The 17,260-nt window shown below is 19.0% G+C and overlaps 3 protein-coding genes across 3 annotated transcripts; all 3 read left to right on the forward strand.

The window, feature by feature from the left end:
• Positions 1–1,090: 1,090 nt before the first annotated feature.
• Positions 1,091–5,403, forward strand: PADL01_0902600 (conserved Plasmodium protein, unknown function; the record flags this gene model as incomplete). Its single annotated transcript, XM_028681687.1, has 17 exons — positions 1,091–1,336; positions 1,463–1,570; positions 1,686–1,823; positions 1,921–1,966; positions 2,140–2,147; positions 2,276–2,719; positions 2,824–2,917; positions 3,004–3,103; positions 3,277–3,339; positions 3,489–3,594; positions 3,713–3,829; positions 3,920–4,288; positions 4,435–4,497; positions 4,632–4,733; positions 4,952–5,019; positions 5,106–5,240; positions 5,370–5,403. 17 exons carry the CDS (start codon positions 1,091–1,093, stop codon positions 5,401–5,403), a joined length of 2,241 nt encoding a protein of 746 aa, XP_028538040.1.
• A 2,317-nt stretch (positions 5,404–7,720) lies between these two features.
• PADL01_0902700 (alpha tubulin 1) lies at positions 7,721–9,634 on the forward strand (the record flags this gene model as incomplete). The annotated part of the gene is made up of 3 exons (XM_028681688.1): positions 7,721–7,782; positions 8,112–8,232; positions 8,456–9,634. 3 exons carry the CDS (start codon positions 7,721–7,723, stop codon positions 9,632–9,634), a joined length of 1,362 nt encoding a protein of 453 aa, XP_028538041.1.
• A 1,560-nt stretch (positions 9,635–11,194) lies between these two features.
• PADL01_0902800 (LCCL domain-containing protein) lies at positions 11,195–15,864 on the forward strand (the record flags this gene model as incomplete). Its single annotated transcript, XM_028681689.1, has 2 exons — positions 11,195–11,395; positions 11,605–15,864. The coding sequence occupies 2 exons, from the start codon at positions 11,195–11,197 to the stop codon at positions 15,862–15,864; spliced, it is 4,461 nt and encodes a 1,486-aa protein (XP_028538042.1).
• Between the last annotated feature and the right edge of the window lie 1,396 nt (positions 15,865–17,260).

Genomic DNA, 17,260 nt, shown 5'->3' on the forward strand with positions numbered 1-17,260 from the left:
TTTAATTCAAAAAAAGTAATTTGCAGTACAAAATTACAAAAGTGTAAAAGATAAAAATAATATTTTTTCCTTTTTTTATACACAAATATTATTTAAAAGAATATAATAAACTTTCTTATCTTTTATTTTTTGAACAAATAATAATTTTTTCTAAACGAAAAAACCTTACTTTTTATAAGTATAAAAAAATATATATCTATATAATATAGGTTGTTTATTTTCATTTCTCCACAATGTTCTAACAGATGTTTTTTCAATGTAATAATATAAAATGAAAGAAAAAAAAAAAAATAATAATAAGTATATTTAAAGAGAAAGCATAAAATTAAAAAAATAAAAAATTTATAGGTAAAATTACACAAATAAATAAATAAATATAATATTTTCTCCATTTTTTTTATGTAAATATTATTGATATATATATATATATTTTTATTTTTATTTTTATTTTTATTTTTTTTTTTTTTTTTTGTTCTTTTCCCTATGTAAATTTCCCTCCTGTGTGTGCGCATGTGTATATATTTATAGTTAACATTAAACTAAATAAAGGTCATCTTAAAATATTAGAGCAATATATAACAATATGTATTAAAATTGAATTATGTTCTATTATAAGTATATATATATATATTTATGTATTGAAATGTACGCCTATATTTTTCCTTTAATAAAGTTGCACCATTTTTTTTTTTTTTTTTATGACCTTTTCCCTTTGACCTATAATATGATCTTTTTTTTTTTTTTTTTCTCTTTCTACTTTTTTCACCTAATTATACATATTAATTTAATAGGGAAAATTTTTTGAGGTTTTTCTTTTTTTTTTTTTTTTTTTTTTTTTCTATTTGATTATTGGTTGTATTTAAATTTTACGATGTGTAAACAATTATATTTTTTAATCCCCATATAATAAAAAATAATATATTTTTTTTATTATTGGATAATAGAAATATATATATATATATATTATATAGTTGTAATACATGGTATTAGTAATAACTCTCATTTTAACTTAATACATTTTTCTATATTTTTTAATTCCTTTTTTTTTTTTTTTTTTTTCTTGTTTTATAACTATATAATATTGAACAAAATGGGTGATGTTGAAAAAAAGTACATGAATCATATAAAAGAATTTATTCAGACATTTTGTTTTGCAAAAAATGTAGAAATTATTATGGACGAATCAAATCTTAAAACAAACGTTAAAACACATAAAGAAAATAATTGTAAAGTAATAAATATATATTCTTGTTATGCTATATGGCTATGTATGAATGAAATATATCCTTCATGGTTTGACATTTCAATACACCCTGCTCAATTTGAAACTGAAATAGTAAGTATAACAAATATATATATATATATATATATATTATATTTATTGAAATAATATAAATATTTGTCCAATAATTTTTATAACATATACCATTTTTTACTTTACAATTATTACACCTTCCTCCAGGACGCATATGAGTGCTTATTAAAATATATAAATGAATATCATGAAAAAAAATATGAAAAAATTACAAAACAAATTTTAGACAAACTATCAGCTCTAACAATTAATGAGGTTAAATAAAATTATGTTTAAACTAATTCAAAACATAAAAAATATATATATTAATATATTTATGTTTGTATATTTATACATATCTTTTTTTTTCTTTTTACATTTCATTTTATAGTTCATAGACATATATAGCTTGATCATATTAGCAGCCCTTGTTTCAGATGATAAGCAAAAACATATAAATAACATCTTATCAGTCAGTCATGAAACACAAAAATATATACATAATGTGGTGGAACTCTTAGATAAGGAGGTAATTATTATTATAATAAAGGGACAAATATATATATATATATATATATATATATATATATATATATGATCATTTATTTTCTTTTTTCATTATATAGGAGAGTGATAATGAAGAAAAGGGACTATCAGAACAAAATTCAAAAGGTAATATATATATATATATATATATATATATTATGAATTACATATAAAGACAAATATTAAAAAAAATTAATATATAAACATATTTATACCTTCATTATATTTATATATATATATATATTTTTTTTTTTTTTTTATCAATAAAAACATTCCTCTTTTCCTGTATCACAACACAGATAACGCAGTAAGATATAAATATAAAAAATCTAACATATTATCATTTTTAATATATACATATATATATATATATATATATATATATATATATATATTTATATTTATTCATTTATTTATTTATTGACCATGTTGTAGATTATCAATGAATCGTTGAAAACCGAAATAAAACAATTAAAGGAAAAGGTAAAATACTTCGAAATGGAAAATGATAACCTAAACAATTCTATTACAGAAAAAAATAAAATTATTGAGGAAGATAAAGAAAAAATGAGTAATCTACAAAAACAAATAAATGCCGAATGTGAAAAAACAAAAAATCAATATATGAATCAAATAGAAGAACATGAAAAAAAAATTAACGAATTACAAAACAATTTAGAAAAACAAATGAAAGATAAGTTACATATAGAAAATGATTTAAAAAATAAAATAAAAGAATTAGAAGATGAACAAAATATACTTAAACAAGAGAATGCAAATATAGACATCCTACAAAATAAAATTAATACATATAAAGAAAAATTAGAAAGTATGATGACAATTCAAAATATAAACAAAGAATTAGAAGACAAGCTTAAGGTAACTTTTTTTTTTATATTAATATGATATTACATAAATAAATTAATATATACATAAATATATATAATCATATTATTAATACCTACTTTCTTTTACCTTTTTAGGAAAATACACAAAAAATGGTTGATATGGAAGGAGAAATGGAAAAATTGAAAATAGAAACAACAAATATAAAAATATACAAGGATAAATGTGCAGGTTATTATATATATATATATATAGTCAAAATTAATATATAATTATTGAAGTATTAAAATATATACATTGTTCTCTACAATTTACAGATTTGGATGCCGATTTGGTAAATATGAAGACAGAGAATGAGAAATTAAAACAGGAACTTTCAGAAAAAAACAAAATCGTACAACAATTGAAAAATGACCTGTAATATAAATAAATAAACAAATATATATATATATATATATATATATATTTATATTTATATAATCAGATGAAATATGATTAATCATATATACTAAAAATAAATGTATTCCATAAATTAACCATATATTTTTTTCAATTTTCTTAATTTTCTTTTTTTTTTTTTTTTTTTACAGAGATATGAAAACACATTCTTATGACATGCTGAAGAAGGAACAAAATATGGATAACATTAACATGTTAAAATAAATGATATATTTTCATATAATTCATATAATAGATATAAATATAACACTACATATAATATAATAATTATTATATTCTACCAATATATATATATATATATATATATATAGCCTATAAATTTTTCTTTAATTTCATCTTGTAGTGGATTAAGTAACGTAGATCAAACTGAAGAATTAATAAGAATCAAAAAGGAAAATGAAAATCTGAGAAAACAAATAGGATCATATAGCAATGAAGATATAAAAAAAGTTAGAGAAAATATAAATATAAATTGCATATTGATAATATATATATATAATATACTCATATGTGTATATATGTTGTTTCCTATTTTTTTATATTTCTTTATTTTTATTTATTTTCCAGCTTGAAAATGAAATAGACGACTTAAAAAGAATCAATGAAAAGTTGGAGCAAAAATTTTCAGAAAATAAGGACAAGGAAAACATTAATAACGATCAGAAACTACAAGAAAAATATAATGTAAAAATATAAAGAATCTAACATATAATATACACACACTTATTTGTATATTTACTAATACATATTATATATATTTATTTATTTTTATAGAAATCCTTGAATGATATTGAAGATAAAAAAAAAGAAATTGAAGAACAACAACAAAAAATTGATGAACAAGAAAAATTAATTAATGACAAACAACAAAAAATTGATGAACAAGAAAAATTAATTAATGAAAAACAACAAAAAATTGATGAACAAGAAAAACAATTTGAACATAAAAAAAAAGAAGTTGACGAAAAACAAAAATTAGTTGATGAAAAACAAAAATTAGTTGATGAAAAACAAAACCTAATTGATGAAATACAAAAAGAAATTAAAAATAAACAAAATGAAATTGATGACAAAAAAAAAACTATTGAAAAGAAAAAGAAGAAAATCGAAGAAAAACAAAAAGAAATTGAACAAATAACAGAGGTTCTTATATAAAATATATATATATATATATATATATATATATATATATTTTCATATCATAGACAAATTAAATGTTATTATATTTTACATGAATTTTATATTTTATCAAACATATATAAATTTTCATTTTTTTCTTATTTTTTAAGGCTAATCGAACCCTACAAATGCAATTATCCAGTAATCAAGGAAGTTCAGACCAATCATTAAATGTAAGAAAATTTTAATTTTACTTATATATATATATATATTTATTTATTTATATTTATAAACTGATTATATTCCTTTTATGTCTATTTCCTATTTATAATATAACAAAATTTTTCTTAAACACAAAATATTATAGGAAAAATTGATAAGGTTGGAAGCCGAGTTATTAATGGAGAAGAAAAACACTGAACAAATCGAAGAAACAACAAAAAATAAATTGAGCAAAGAATTTAATACTGTAATTAAGAAAAAATAATAAATGAGAAAAAAAATATATATATAATATTTTATAATATTATTAACATATATATATATATATATATATATATATATAGTATGATAACCACATGTATTTGTCTTTATCATATAATTCACTTATATTAATCATTCCATAATACATACATATATATATATATATATATATATATATATATATATATATATACATATTTTTAGGCATTACAAATCTTTAAAGAACAATTACAAATTAGAGAAAAGGAAACTGAATATTATAAGGATGCACTGTATGATCAATATAAAAAATATATTACAAATATGATACTAAAATAAAATGTACATTTTAAATTTATTTTATTTTTTTTTTCTTTAGGAAAAAACAAATTGATACTACAAATGATGAACAAAAATTATTAAGTGATATTATTCATAATTTGGGACTAAAATACAAACAATTACAAACATATAACCTTTCCTTAAGAAACGAAATTACAGGAATCAAATTGAGGTAAGAAATATATATGCTCCTGTGTTTTTTTATAAATTATAAATATAAAATGTTGTAATATATATACATGTATATGTATGTACATATATATTTATTTATTTATTTATTTTTATTTTTTTTTTTGTATAGAGCTCAGACATGTGCAGAATATGAGAAAAAATAAAAAATGAATTGTTCTTTTTATATGTATATGAATTTTTTCCGATTTTTTCAACATGGCATAAAAAACATAAATATAATAAAACATATTTTAATATACAACAGAAAATCAAAATATATTTATTTATTCATTCATTTATGTTTTTTTCTTTTCCTAAATTATACAAATATATAGATCTATAATTATTCTCAAAATTAACAAATTTGACGATGTTTTTTTTTTTTTTTTTCTTTTTACAAGTATTTACATTTTCCTAATTTTTTTCAAGTTGATATGATGTAATATACCCTTTTCATATTTTCTATGATACCTATATTATTTTTAAAAACATTTTAATTTTTTTTTTTATTTTCACATGGTATAATTGAAATGTAAATAAGTCACTAAGCATACATAAAAATGACATATATATATATATATATATATATATATATATATAATTGACAATTAATATCTTAAAACAAGAATATAAAATAAAAACTTCTCCATTTGTGATATATTACTATTATATATATATGTATAACATAATATAATTTGTTATATTTCTTTAGACAAAATTCATTCTTATATTTTCATATATACATTAAATATTAAATGAACATAAATAAAAAAAAAAAAAAAAAAAAAAAATTTTAAAATAACATAATTATTTTATACATAATTCTTATTTGAAATAGGAAATATATTACACTTAAAAATTTTGTTAGTTCAAACAATTATATACTCATAAAAATAACATTTTGCTCATAATATTTTCTTATCTATACACACATAAATATGCACAAGAAATTAAAACTTTATAAATAGAAATTCAAATGAATGGAAAAAGCTCAACAAAATTTAAAAAAATAAAAATTATTTTATATTATCCCTTTTTCATTTTTTCATATTATTATTATATTATATGCGTATAATGTATAGTATACATTTGTGTGTAAAAAAAAAAAAAAAAAAAAAAAAAAAATATGAAAATATTTTTTCTTGTTATTGAATTGATATAAAATATATACTTTTACAAGAAAAACAAAAAAAGCCTGATATATTCATAATATATATATATAATATATATATATATATATATATATTTTCTTAACGTTAATAATAATAAATATATAGAGCTATATATATATATATTATTTATAAATATATTTATAATACAGCGTACATAAAAAATAAAATAAAAATAAACAAAAAGAAATTAACAAATATAAATTAACAAAAAAAAAAATATAAATATAAGAAATAATAAAATATCTAATATATCAACCTAACATATACACATATAAATATATTCATATATTTCTTTTTTTTTATTTACTTTTTTCATTTCTTAAAATAAATGTGTTAAATATATAAATATAAGATAAAATAAAGAATTTATATAAAACATTCTTATTATATTTCTTATTTGTCTGAATTTATATTAAATAACACAAAGAAATAAAAAAAGAAAAAAAAACCTTATTCAACGCACCACTTAGCTTACACTCTGACAGAATTTTTTTTTTTTCTTACATATTATATATATATAATATTTATGTATAATATTATACATATATTTTTTACACATATTGATAAAAAAAAAAAAAAAAAAAAAAAAAAAAAAAATACATGCTTCCTTCATACATTAATAAATACATACTCCTAGTTAAAAAATTAATAAATAAAATAAAACATATAATATATATATATATTTATACAGAAAATATTTTAATAAAAAAAAAAAAAAATTGAAAGCATTTCATATTTATATACACTTGTTTTTTTTTTATGTGTTGAAAAAAAAAAAAAAATTATACTATTTCATATTTATATGAACAATTGAATGATACTGTGAAAGTATACATATATAATTTATTATATAATAATATATATATATATATATATATATATATATATATATATTATTATGTATATATAATACATACTCTGTTTTTCTTTTTCCTTTTTTTTTTTTTTTTTTTGCACTTTCAAGGTTTGAATAAGTAAATATTATATATAATATATAAAAGTATAATTTTTTTTACAAATAATTAATAGATTTATTTTATAAGAATTAAAAATAATAAAATTAAAAAAAAAAAAAAATTTACATATTATTATATATATATTTAAATATATATTAAAAAAAAATATATTTTAAGGATAAAGAAGAAATATTCATACAATAATTAATAATATATATTTGATTTGTATTTTTTTTTTTTTTTTTTTTTTTTCTTTTACATATATATTTATATATATTTTAAAATCGTCATTTAAGAAAAGAAAAAGAAAAAAAAAAAGAAGCAATATTTATTTTTATCTATTTAAATAAAAAATGAGAGAAGTAATAAGTATCCATGTAGGACAAGCTGGTATTCAAGTTGGAAATGCTTGCTGGTAAAATGATAAGCTTATATATTCTTACACATTATTATATTAATATATATATATATATATATATAATGAAAAATATATATATCATATTTATTGTGTTTTCTTTAATAAATGTTAAAATTATATGTGTGTGTATTATTCTAAAGAACATATATATATATATATATATATATATATATATATATTAAATTCATAATATATACAAGTATATATATGATCGATATATATATACACACCTGTTATAAATGTATATATTTCTATAAAAACTTATGAATATTTATGAATGCATCTTTTCTTTATTCATATTATGTATAATTTGTTGAATTTTTTAGGGAATTGTTTTGCCTAGAGCATGGAATACAGCCCGATGGTCAAATGCCCTCTGACAAGGCTGCTAGAGCTAATGATGATGCTTTTAATACATTCTTTTCAGAAACTGGTGCAGGAAAACATGTAAGAAATAATACACGCTAATATAACATATATATATATATATATATATATATATATTTTATAAGTTATAAAAATTTATCGTTTATATAATAGTTAATGAACATATAAGATAATATAACATATTTATTAAAATAAATATATATATACATATATATATATATATACATATATATATATATATATATATATATATATATATATATTTTTTTTTTTTTCCTTTTAGGTACCACGTTGTGTTTTTGTCGATTTAGAGCCAACCGTTGTGGATGAAGTCAGAACAGGAACTTATCGTCAATTATTTCATCCTGAACAATTAATATCAGGTAAAGAAGATGCTGCCAACAATTTCGCAAGAGGACACTATACAATCGGTAAAGAAGTTATAGATGTATGTTTGGACAGAATTAGAAAATTAGCTGATAACTGTACCGGTTTACAAGGATTTTTAATGTTCAGCGCAGTTGGAGGTGGAACAGGTAGTGGATTTGGTTGTTTAATGTTAGAAAGATTATCAGTTGATTATGGAAAGAAATCCAAGCTCAATTTTTGCTGTTGGCCATCACCTCAAGTTTCAACTGCTGTAGTTGAACCATACAATTCAGTTTTGTCTACTCATTCATTATTAGAACATACTGATGTAGCAATAATGCTTGATAACGAAGCTATATATGATATATGCAGAAGAAATTTAGATATTGAAAGACCAACATATACTAATTTAAACAGATTGATTGCTCAAGTTATTTCATCCTTAACAGCATCTTTAAGATTTGACGGTGCTTTAAATGTTGATGTAACAGAATTCCAAACCAACTTAGTACCATACCCTCGTATTCATTTTATGTTATCTTCATATGCTCCAGTTGTTAGTGCTGAAAAAGCATACCATGAACAATTGTCCGTTTCTGAAATTACAAACTCAGCCTTCGAACCAGCAAATATGATGGCAAAATGTGACCCAAGACATGGAAAATATATGGCTTGTTGTTTAATGTATAGAGGAGATGTAGTACCAAAGGATGTTAATGCAGCTGTTGCTACTATAAAAACAAAAAGAACCATTCAATTTGTTGACTGGTGTCCTACTGGTTTTAAATGTGGTATAAATTATCAACCACCAACTGTTGTACCAGGAGGAGACTTAGCCAAAGTTATGAGAGCTGTTTGTATGATCAGTAACTCAACAGCTATTGCAGAAGTATTCTCAAGAATGGATCAAAAATTTGATTTAATGTATGCAAAAAGAGCATTTGTTCATTGGTACGTTGGTGAAGGTATGGAAGAAGGAGAATTTAGTGAAGCTAGAGAAGATTTGGCTGCCTTAGAAAAAGATTATGAAGAGGTAGGAATTGAATCCAATGAAGCAGAAGGCGAAGACGAAGGATATGAAGCAGATTACTAAATTTGTTAATATATAAAAGTATTATATATATTTATATATTTATATATGTGTGTATGTACATACATCTTTATATATATATATATATAGTAAAGATATAAATTCTTGCATAATGTTATTACACATAAATATAATATATTATTATATTACATCATAAATAGTTCTACTTGTATCATAATTATTTTTTATCATAAATATTTGCTATCATTATGTATATATATTTTTCATATATTTTTTTTTTTTTTTTTTTTTTTTTTTTTTTGTTGAAAATTTCAATTAAAAAAAAAAAAATTATACTACCTACATATATATATATATATATATATATATATATATATATGTACGTATATAGTTATAGATATAAATGGACAAATTTTAAATCCATAAAAATATTTTTATTTATATTAATGTTTTCATATTAGAATATTAATACATACATACTTATATATAAGCATATATACATATATATTTTCACATATAATATATATTTATTATTTATATATTCTTCTGTGAAGATATATCTAATTGTATATAATATATATGTATGTATATATTTAGTTATTTTTATTTTTGTTTTTTTTTTTTTTTTTTTTTTTTTTATTATTATTATTTATATTTTAGTAATTCTTAAAGATTTTATATTTTGAGCACATATATATAATATATATATATAGATAGATATATATAAATACAGATTCATGTATATATTTCGGCAGAAATATTTAAAATAAGAAATATTTTATTCTTGTCAATATGAATAAATATATATATATATATATCTTTATATAGTGCATTATATATGTTGTAGTTTAGCAGGTTAAATGAAATAATAAATATAATAAGAATATAAAGTAGTATATATTTCATATCATACTTTCAAAATGATAGTAATATATCTCATGTGTATAAAACATTATTCTCCACTTGAAGAACATTCGAAAGTTATATTATTATAATGTACATACGTGTTTTTTATTTTATTATTTTTGGTGTTAATTTTTTTCTTTTTTTCTCACATTTTTCCTAATTTTTCCATTTTTATTTTATAATATATTTTTATTATTATTTTTATTTTTATATAATAATTATTTTTTTTTTTTTTTTACAATAACATTACAATATAAGTGCAAATATATATATAATTGTGTAATTACACATAAACGAACAATACATAATTACATACAACTTTATTATTCATTAATATTTCCATAAGTATATACAATAACTTTCTAATTTTAAGATTAAAAACATGTGAACTAATAATTTCTTATATAAACATTGAATGGAAGTAATATGACTTCTTCCTTTTAATTCTTTGGTAGCTCTCCACCTTGGTGTTATATTAATAATGTAACAATTTTCATTATAAGACACTAGAAAATGTAACTGTATAAATAAATATATTACACATATGTTGTTCATATATATATATATACAATTATTTATAAATTAGGGGTTCATTTATTCAATTTTACTTGTTCTTCTTGTATCTTTTCTGTTTGCTCCTATTTTTTGTTCTTTTTTGTTTTTGTTTTTGTCTTTGTTTTTTTAATTATGAACATAATGTCTAATTTTTTTTTGTCTATAATATATATATTATTTATCCCTTACTTTTGTCGTGCAAGCTTTAAAAAATATTTATCTAATAAGAAAATATTTTTAAAATATAATGGTACATATTGTTTATACCCTGAAAATGTTATAGAAAATGATATAATTGAAATAGCCACTGATGAATGTGATAAAGTAGCACATGAATATGAGGTAAATTATATGCAGATATGTATGAAAAAATATACATATATATATATATATATTCCATAATAACTATATAATTACTCTTTCCATACTTCAATTGACACATTTTTATAAAATATATAATTTAGAAAAAAAACATTTGTTTCACAATTAAATTATATATACATATATATATCCCATATAATGATATATATATATATATATTTTTTTTTTAGAATAAAATTGTTTGGTTTTCGTTTGATAATGGAAGATTAAGAAGCGACAACGGTATGTGCCTTAAAACGTACAAAAATATTTTAGTGATTTCAACATGTTCACCTAATAAAAATGAAAAGTCTGAAATGTGGAAAATAGACGAAGAAAAACATTTGAAAAATGAAAACAACAATTGTGCTCAAATAGCTGGGAATAAATTATTTTCTTTTACTTGCAATAATTTATCAACTAAAGAATTTGAACAATCTATATATTCTTCAGACGAGTTATATTTAATGAAAACAAGATATTCCCAACAAAAATTAAAAAATATTAAAAAAAAAGATATAGAGAAATTTCATAGCAATTTTAATACTTTAAGTAATAGTTACAAAGAAGTGGATACTAAAATAGTACATATTTTAAATAGAGATAAACAAATGAAAAAAGAAAAAGAAAAAATTCTTCATTTAATAGACGATATGAAATTATTAGTTCATACATCTTCATCATTAAATGAATATGGTACAGGCGCTATTATGAAAATATATGATAATATGGATATAGAAAAAAAGAAATATTTATTAACTGTACCATTAGAAAAATTAGAAATTAATGAGGAAAAATTAGACCAAATAGGTATAGAACAAGGACAAATAAAAATTATTATTCAAAGCTTCTTAAATGTACCACAAAATAATACTTATACATTTAATGTAAAAAATATTATAGGAAATATATATATAAAATTAAACAATGAAGAAATCATATCGAATAGAAATATTCAAATGAATAATAGAACCAATAATAGTGCTATAGTGAAATTACGCAAAAATAAATTAATCCCTATATACATAGAAATATCTTCCAAAAGTAACGAAAAACCTTCCTTCTCTTTATATTGGAGTAATAATAATATGCCTGAACAAATCATTAATTCTTTATACCTATATAGTACTATATATGAAAAAGTGTGTTATACACCACTTGAGAAAAAAATTGATTTTACCTTAACATTTGAAAATATTACTAAAACTAATAGAGAATATCAATTTTTGTGTCCATTCAAAAATTTTAATAATGATCAAAATGTTAGTATATTAAAAAACGAGAAAAGACAAAATCCTTGTTATGATTTAAAATCTAGTATATGCGCAGCAGCAATTGATTCATATTTTTTACCAAATGAAAGTGAAGGAATTGTAAAAGCAGTTAGACGAAGGATACAAAATAAAAAAGGTATATATGAAGAGTGTGGTATTATATTACCTACTAATACAACTGAACATATATTCAAAGGTATAACAGATATAAAATTAATTGATATGGATGATTTTTTTATTAATTATGAAAAAAATAAAGAATTATACAAAGGTTATAAAGGTATAGTAACTGATGATAAACATTCGTTATTATATAAAACTGATCTATCTAAAAGTTTTATATCTGATATTGATATAAATTGTACAAATAATTTTAATAAAAAAAATAATTATGAATATAGCTCAGGATCATTTATAATTAAACGTATTAAATCGTCAGATTTATTAAAACAAAATACATCAATAGTTGTAGACGTTTTTGCTTTATTTGAAAAATATAGTGATATAAAGAATATGCCTTCTATATATTTATCAAATTGGACTAGGAAAACATGTAATGATATACAGTTATATATAAAATATGGGAAACCAAATGATATAATGAAATATCCATCAAAACTATTATCATGTGATGACACATTTGAAAGTTTAACATATCAAAGTAGAGGTGATAAAAATAATAATAACAACAGCAACAACAACAATAATAATAATAATAATAATAATAATAATATCATTCATGATAATTATTATTATGATGATGATACCATTGTTGCTAGATGCTTACCCTATTGTTTTAATGATAAAGAAGTGTTAGGTTCATATATTTATATGTCAAAATCACCAATTTGCAAATCGGCTATACATTCGGGTATTATAACAATTAATGGAGGATTGGTAGAAATACGAAAGCTAAAAAATATTACCCAAAATTTCAACAGCACTATAGAAATTACGAGAAATGATGTTAAAGCAATAATAGGAACAAATCAAAACGGAGAATCTTACTATATTACTAAACCCAGTGGTAGACTTTGTAATTTTCCTAGGACATCTTACAATATAAATGAATCAATAAATTTAGAAAGCGACATACAACATAAGAATGATGAAGATAAAACAAATAATAATAATAATAATAATAATAATAGTAATAATAGTAATAATACTCCACATAATAATGATAATATAATTTTTCCTTCATTCATTCAGCTGTATTCCAAAGTAAATGAAACACCACCAGTAGTTTTAGTACATGAGAAACATGCTGTTTTACCAAATCAACTACATAAAATACAAAATGTATACAATCAAAATAGTTATAAGAAAGATTTTTTTTTTTCGCAAAAAAATTATACAGTCAATGAAAATATAAGGAAGAATCCATCTTCTACACCTTTAGAAGATGAACAAAAAAAAGAAAATAATAAAATAAATCAAGAATTTACTACGTTTGAAAAAAATTATAAAATGGAAATCCCACATTATCAAACATTAATTAAGAAAAATGAAAATATTCTTTCGAACTTATTTATAAAAAAAAACAGTATAAAAAATATGGAATCACAAATAACAGATATAAGAAAAAACCAAAAAGACTCGTACGATATTTTTGTTAAAACTCAACAAACAATTGTAACATCTCTTATTAAACAATTTGACATAATAACGAAGAAAAAGGAAAATCATATAAATAGACTAGAAAATGCATATTCCAATGTTAAGACAACAACAGTAAAAATATTCAAAGAACAATATGAATCCACAAATATTAATGATAATTATATAATAATAGATAGTATTCAAAATAATAGTATCAATGGATCATCAAATTGGAAAATTGAAAAATATACAAATGGAAATTTCTTTTCATCTATTACAGAAAACTCATTTATAAAATCAGATGATGACATATACGGATCATATATACTTTATCGATATACCAAATTATATAAAGGATTTATATCATTAGATATAAAATTACCATATGAAGGAAATTTTGGCATAATCTTTAAATATAAAGATGATAAAAATTATCATAACTTTATAATTAATAGGAATGAATTTTATTTTTTGGAAGTAGTAAATGGAACATTAGGAAATAAAATTAATTATACTAAAACTAAAAATAATATATATAAATTTGGAATGTGGATACAAATCCATCTAGATTTTGGTAATAAATATGTACGTACATTTATAAATAAAAAATTTGTATGTGGATATGAAACCAGAAATGATACATATGGATTCCTAGGATTTGGAGTTAATCATTGTAAAGAAAAAATTTTTATAGATAAAATAGTTATAGGTTCTTTAGATCAAACTAAATATTACTCAGACAAAGGGCGAAAAAGAAATAACATTGAAAATATATTTCCTCCTAATATTTATTTAAATAAAAATATGCAAATATTACAAAATGGGAAAAAAAAAAAAAAACAAAATTTTACATTTAACAAGTATAATAAAGAAGATACAATAAATAAAAGAAATAATAATTCTATTGGATGTATATCTTTTGAAGAAAATTTTAATACCCCTTTAGATAACAACTGGATAGTACCTGACAATAATACATGGCATATAAAAAGAAAAGAAACAAATATATACTTACCATCCATATTAAAAAATTTAAAAATATTATATAATAATCAAGATAATTCTGAAACTAATAATATATCTAATGATGAAGAAAATTATTTATATTCAATAAAAAAAACAAATGAAGCAACAAATATACTCATACCATCTATTCTTCTTTTAAATAAACAACATTTATGTACACATATGAAATCATATACATTTCAAACTAATATAAAATTAAATAAAATATCCAAAGCTGGAATCATTTTCAGAGTTTATTCTAATGATGATTTCTTATCAGTCATATTAGATATTTCAGAAAAACATGGAAAAATATATCTTATGAAAATAACCAAAGGAATACCCTTCCAGTTATTAACACAAACACATATATCAATTCAAGATGACACATGGTATAATTTAAAACTTTCTTATAATGGCTCAAATATAAAACTTATCTTAAATGATGAAATAATTTTTAATTCAAAAATAAAGCAAAATATGCATAAACAATTGGGTACCCTTGGTCTTATATTATTATCTGGTCAATGTAAGTACAAAAATGTTGTATTTACACCAAGCACAAGTTAAAAAAAAAAAAAAAGAAATGAAATGAAATAGAAATAGAAATAGAAATAGAAATAGAAATAGAAATAGGCACCACCATTTTAATATTTTATCAAACGTTCATGTCGAATGTTTTAATAATAAATAAATATATATATATACATATATATTATAAGTTCTTTCTCAATATTTGTATACCTTATTAGGTATAATATTATATATATGATATAGTTTTATTATATATTTTTTTTCTTTTAATTCAAATTGTTTTTAATAATTAAAGTAACATAATTTTATATATATTTTCATATTTTACTTTTTGGATTCTTAATATAGAAAACATAATAAATTTCAAATATTTATAAAATATATTCTTTTAAATCTAATTTATGTGTGACCTTAAAAAAGGCAGCACCATTTAAATGGTCACAAATGAAGGAAAGGCATAATACTTTAAAAATAAGAAATAATATATTATATTCAAAGATAATATTTATTGATACACAAATATTCTTCATTGTAAGTATTGTATATATATATTTATATATATTGTATATACATTTATTTATTTGTAATTTATATATTATTATTTTTTTTTTGGAACAGTGTTGAGATTTTTTTTTTTTTTTTTTTCAAATTTTTATAAATAAAAAAAGTTAAAAATTTTAATGATATATAATTAAATTATATTTACATTTATTTTTAATATTTTATTTTAAATTTTGATTAAATAAAAATATTTATATATATATTATATATAATAATATATATATATATATATATATATATTATATATTATATAAAATATATATGGGGAAAAATAAAGGCTTAAATAGGAATACCCCTTATATAACCATTGGAGGCATAATTTAAGGTTAAGGTATATATATATATATATATATATATAATTAATATTATATATTATTATATATATATAATATTAATACATATAAAATTATTATGACTCATATTAATATTTTTATGTATATATGAATAAAAATATTTATCCCTTTATAAAATATTACTTAAAAGTTAATATATAAAAAAGAAAAAAAGCCTAATAGTACAATATGTATAATTATATATTCTTCATATAAGAAAATAAACATAGGTTAAAATATTTATTATTATTACATTATTATATATACATATATATATATATTATATATTACATATATAGCAAAAGAACCTCAAAAAAATATTTATATAATATATATAATACCATATAATTTTTTTTTTCTTTATTTCTTATATAAATATTATATAAGTATTATATACATATTTATTTATATATAATATATTTATGTATATGAAATGATAATATATACACAATATCTATAAATATATATATTATATTAATATTCACGTAATAAATATATAAGCAGAAATATTAAAAAAGTTAAATTTATTTTTTTTATAT

Source organism: Plasmodium sp. gorilla clade G2 (genome assembly GCF_900097015.1).
Source record: "Plasmodium sp. gorilla clade G2 genome assembly, chromosome: 9".
Classification (NCBI taxonomy): domain Eukaryota; phylum Apicomplexa; class Aconoidasida; order Haemosporida; family Plasmodiidae; genus Plasmodium; species Plasmodium adleri (nom. inval.).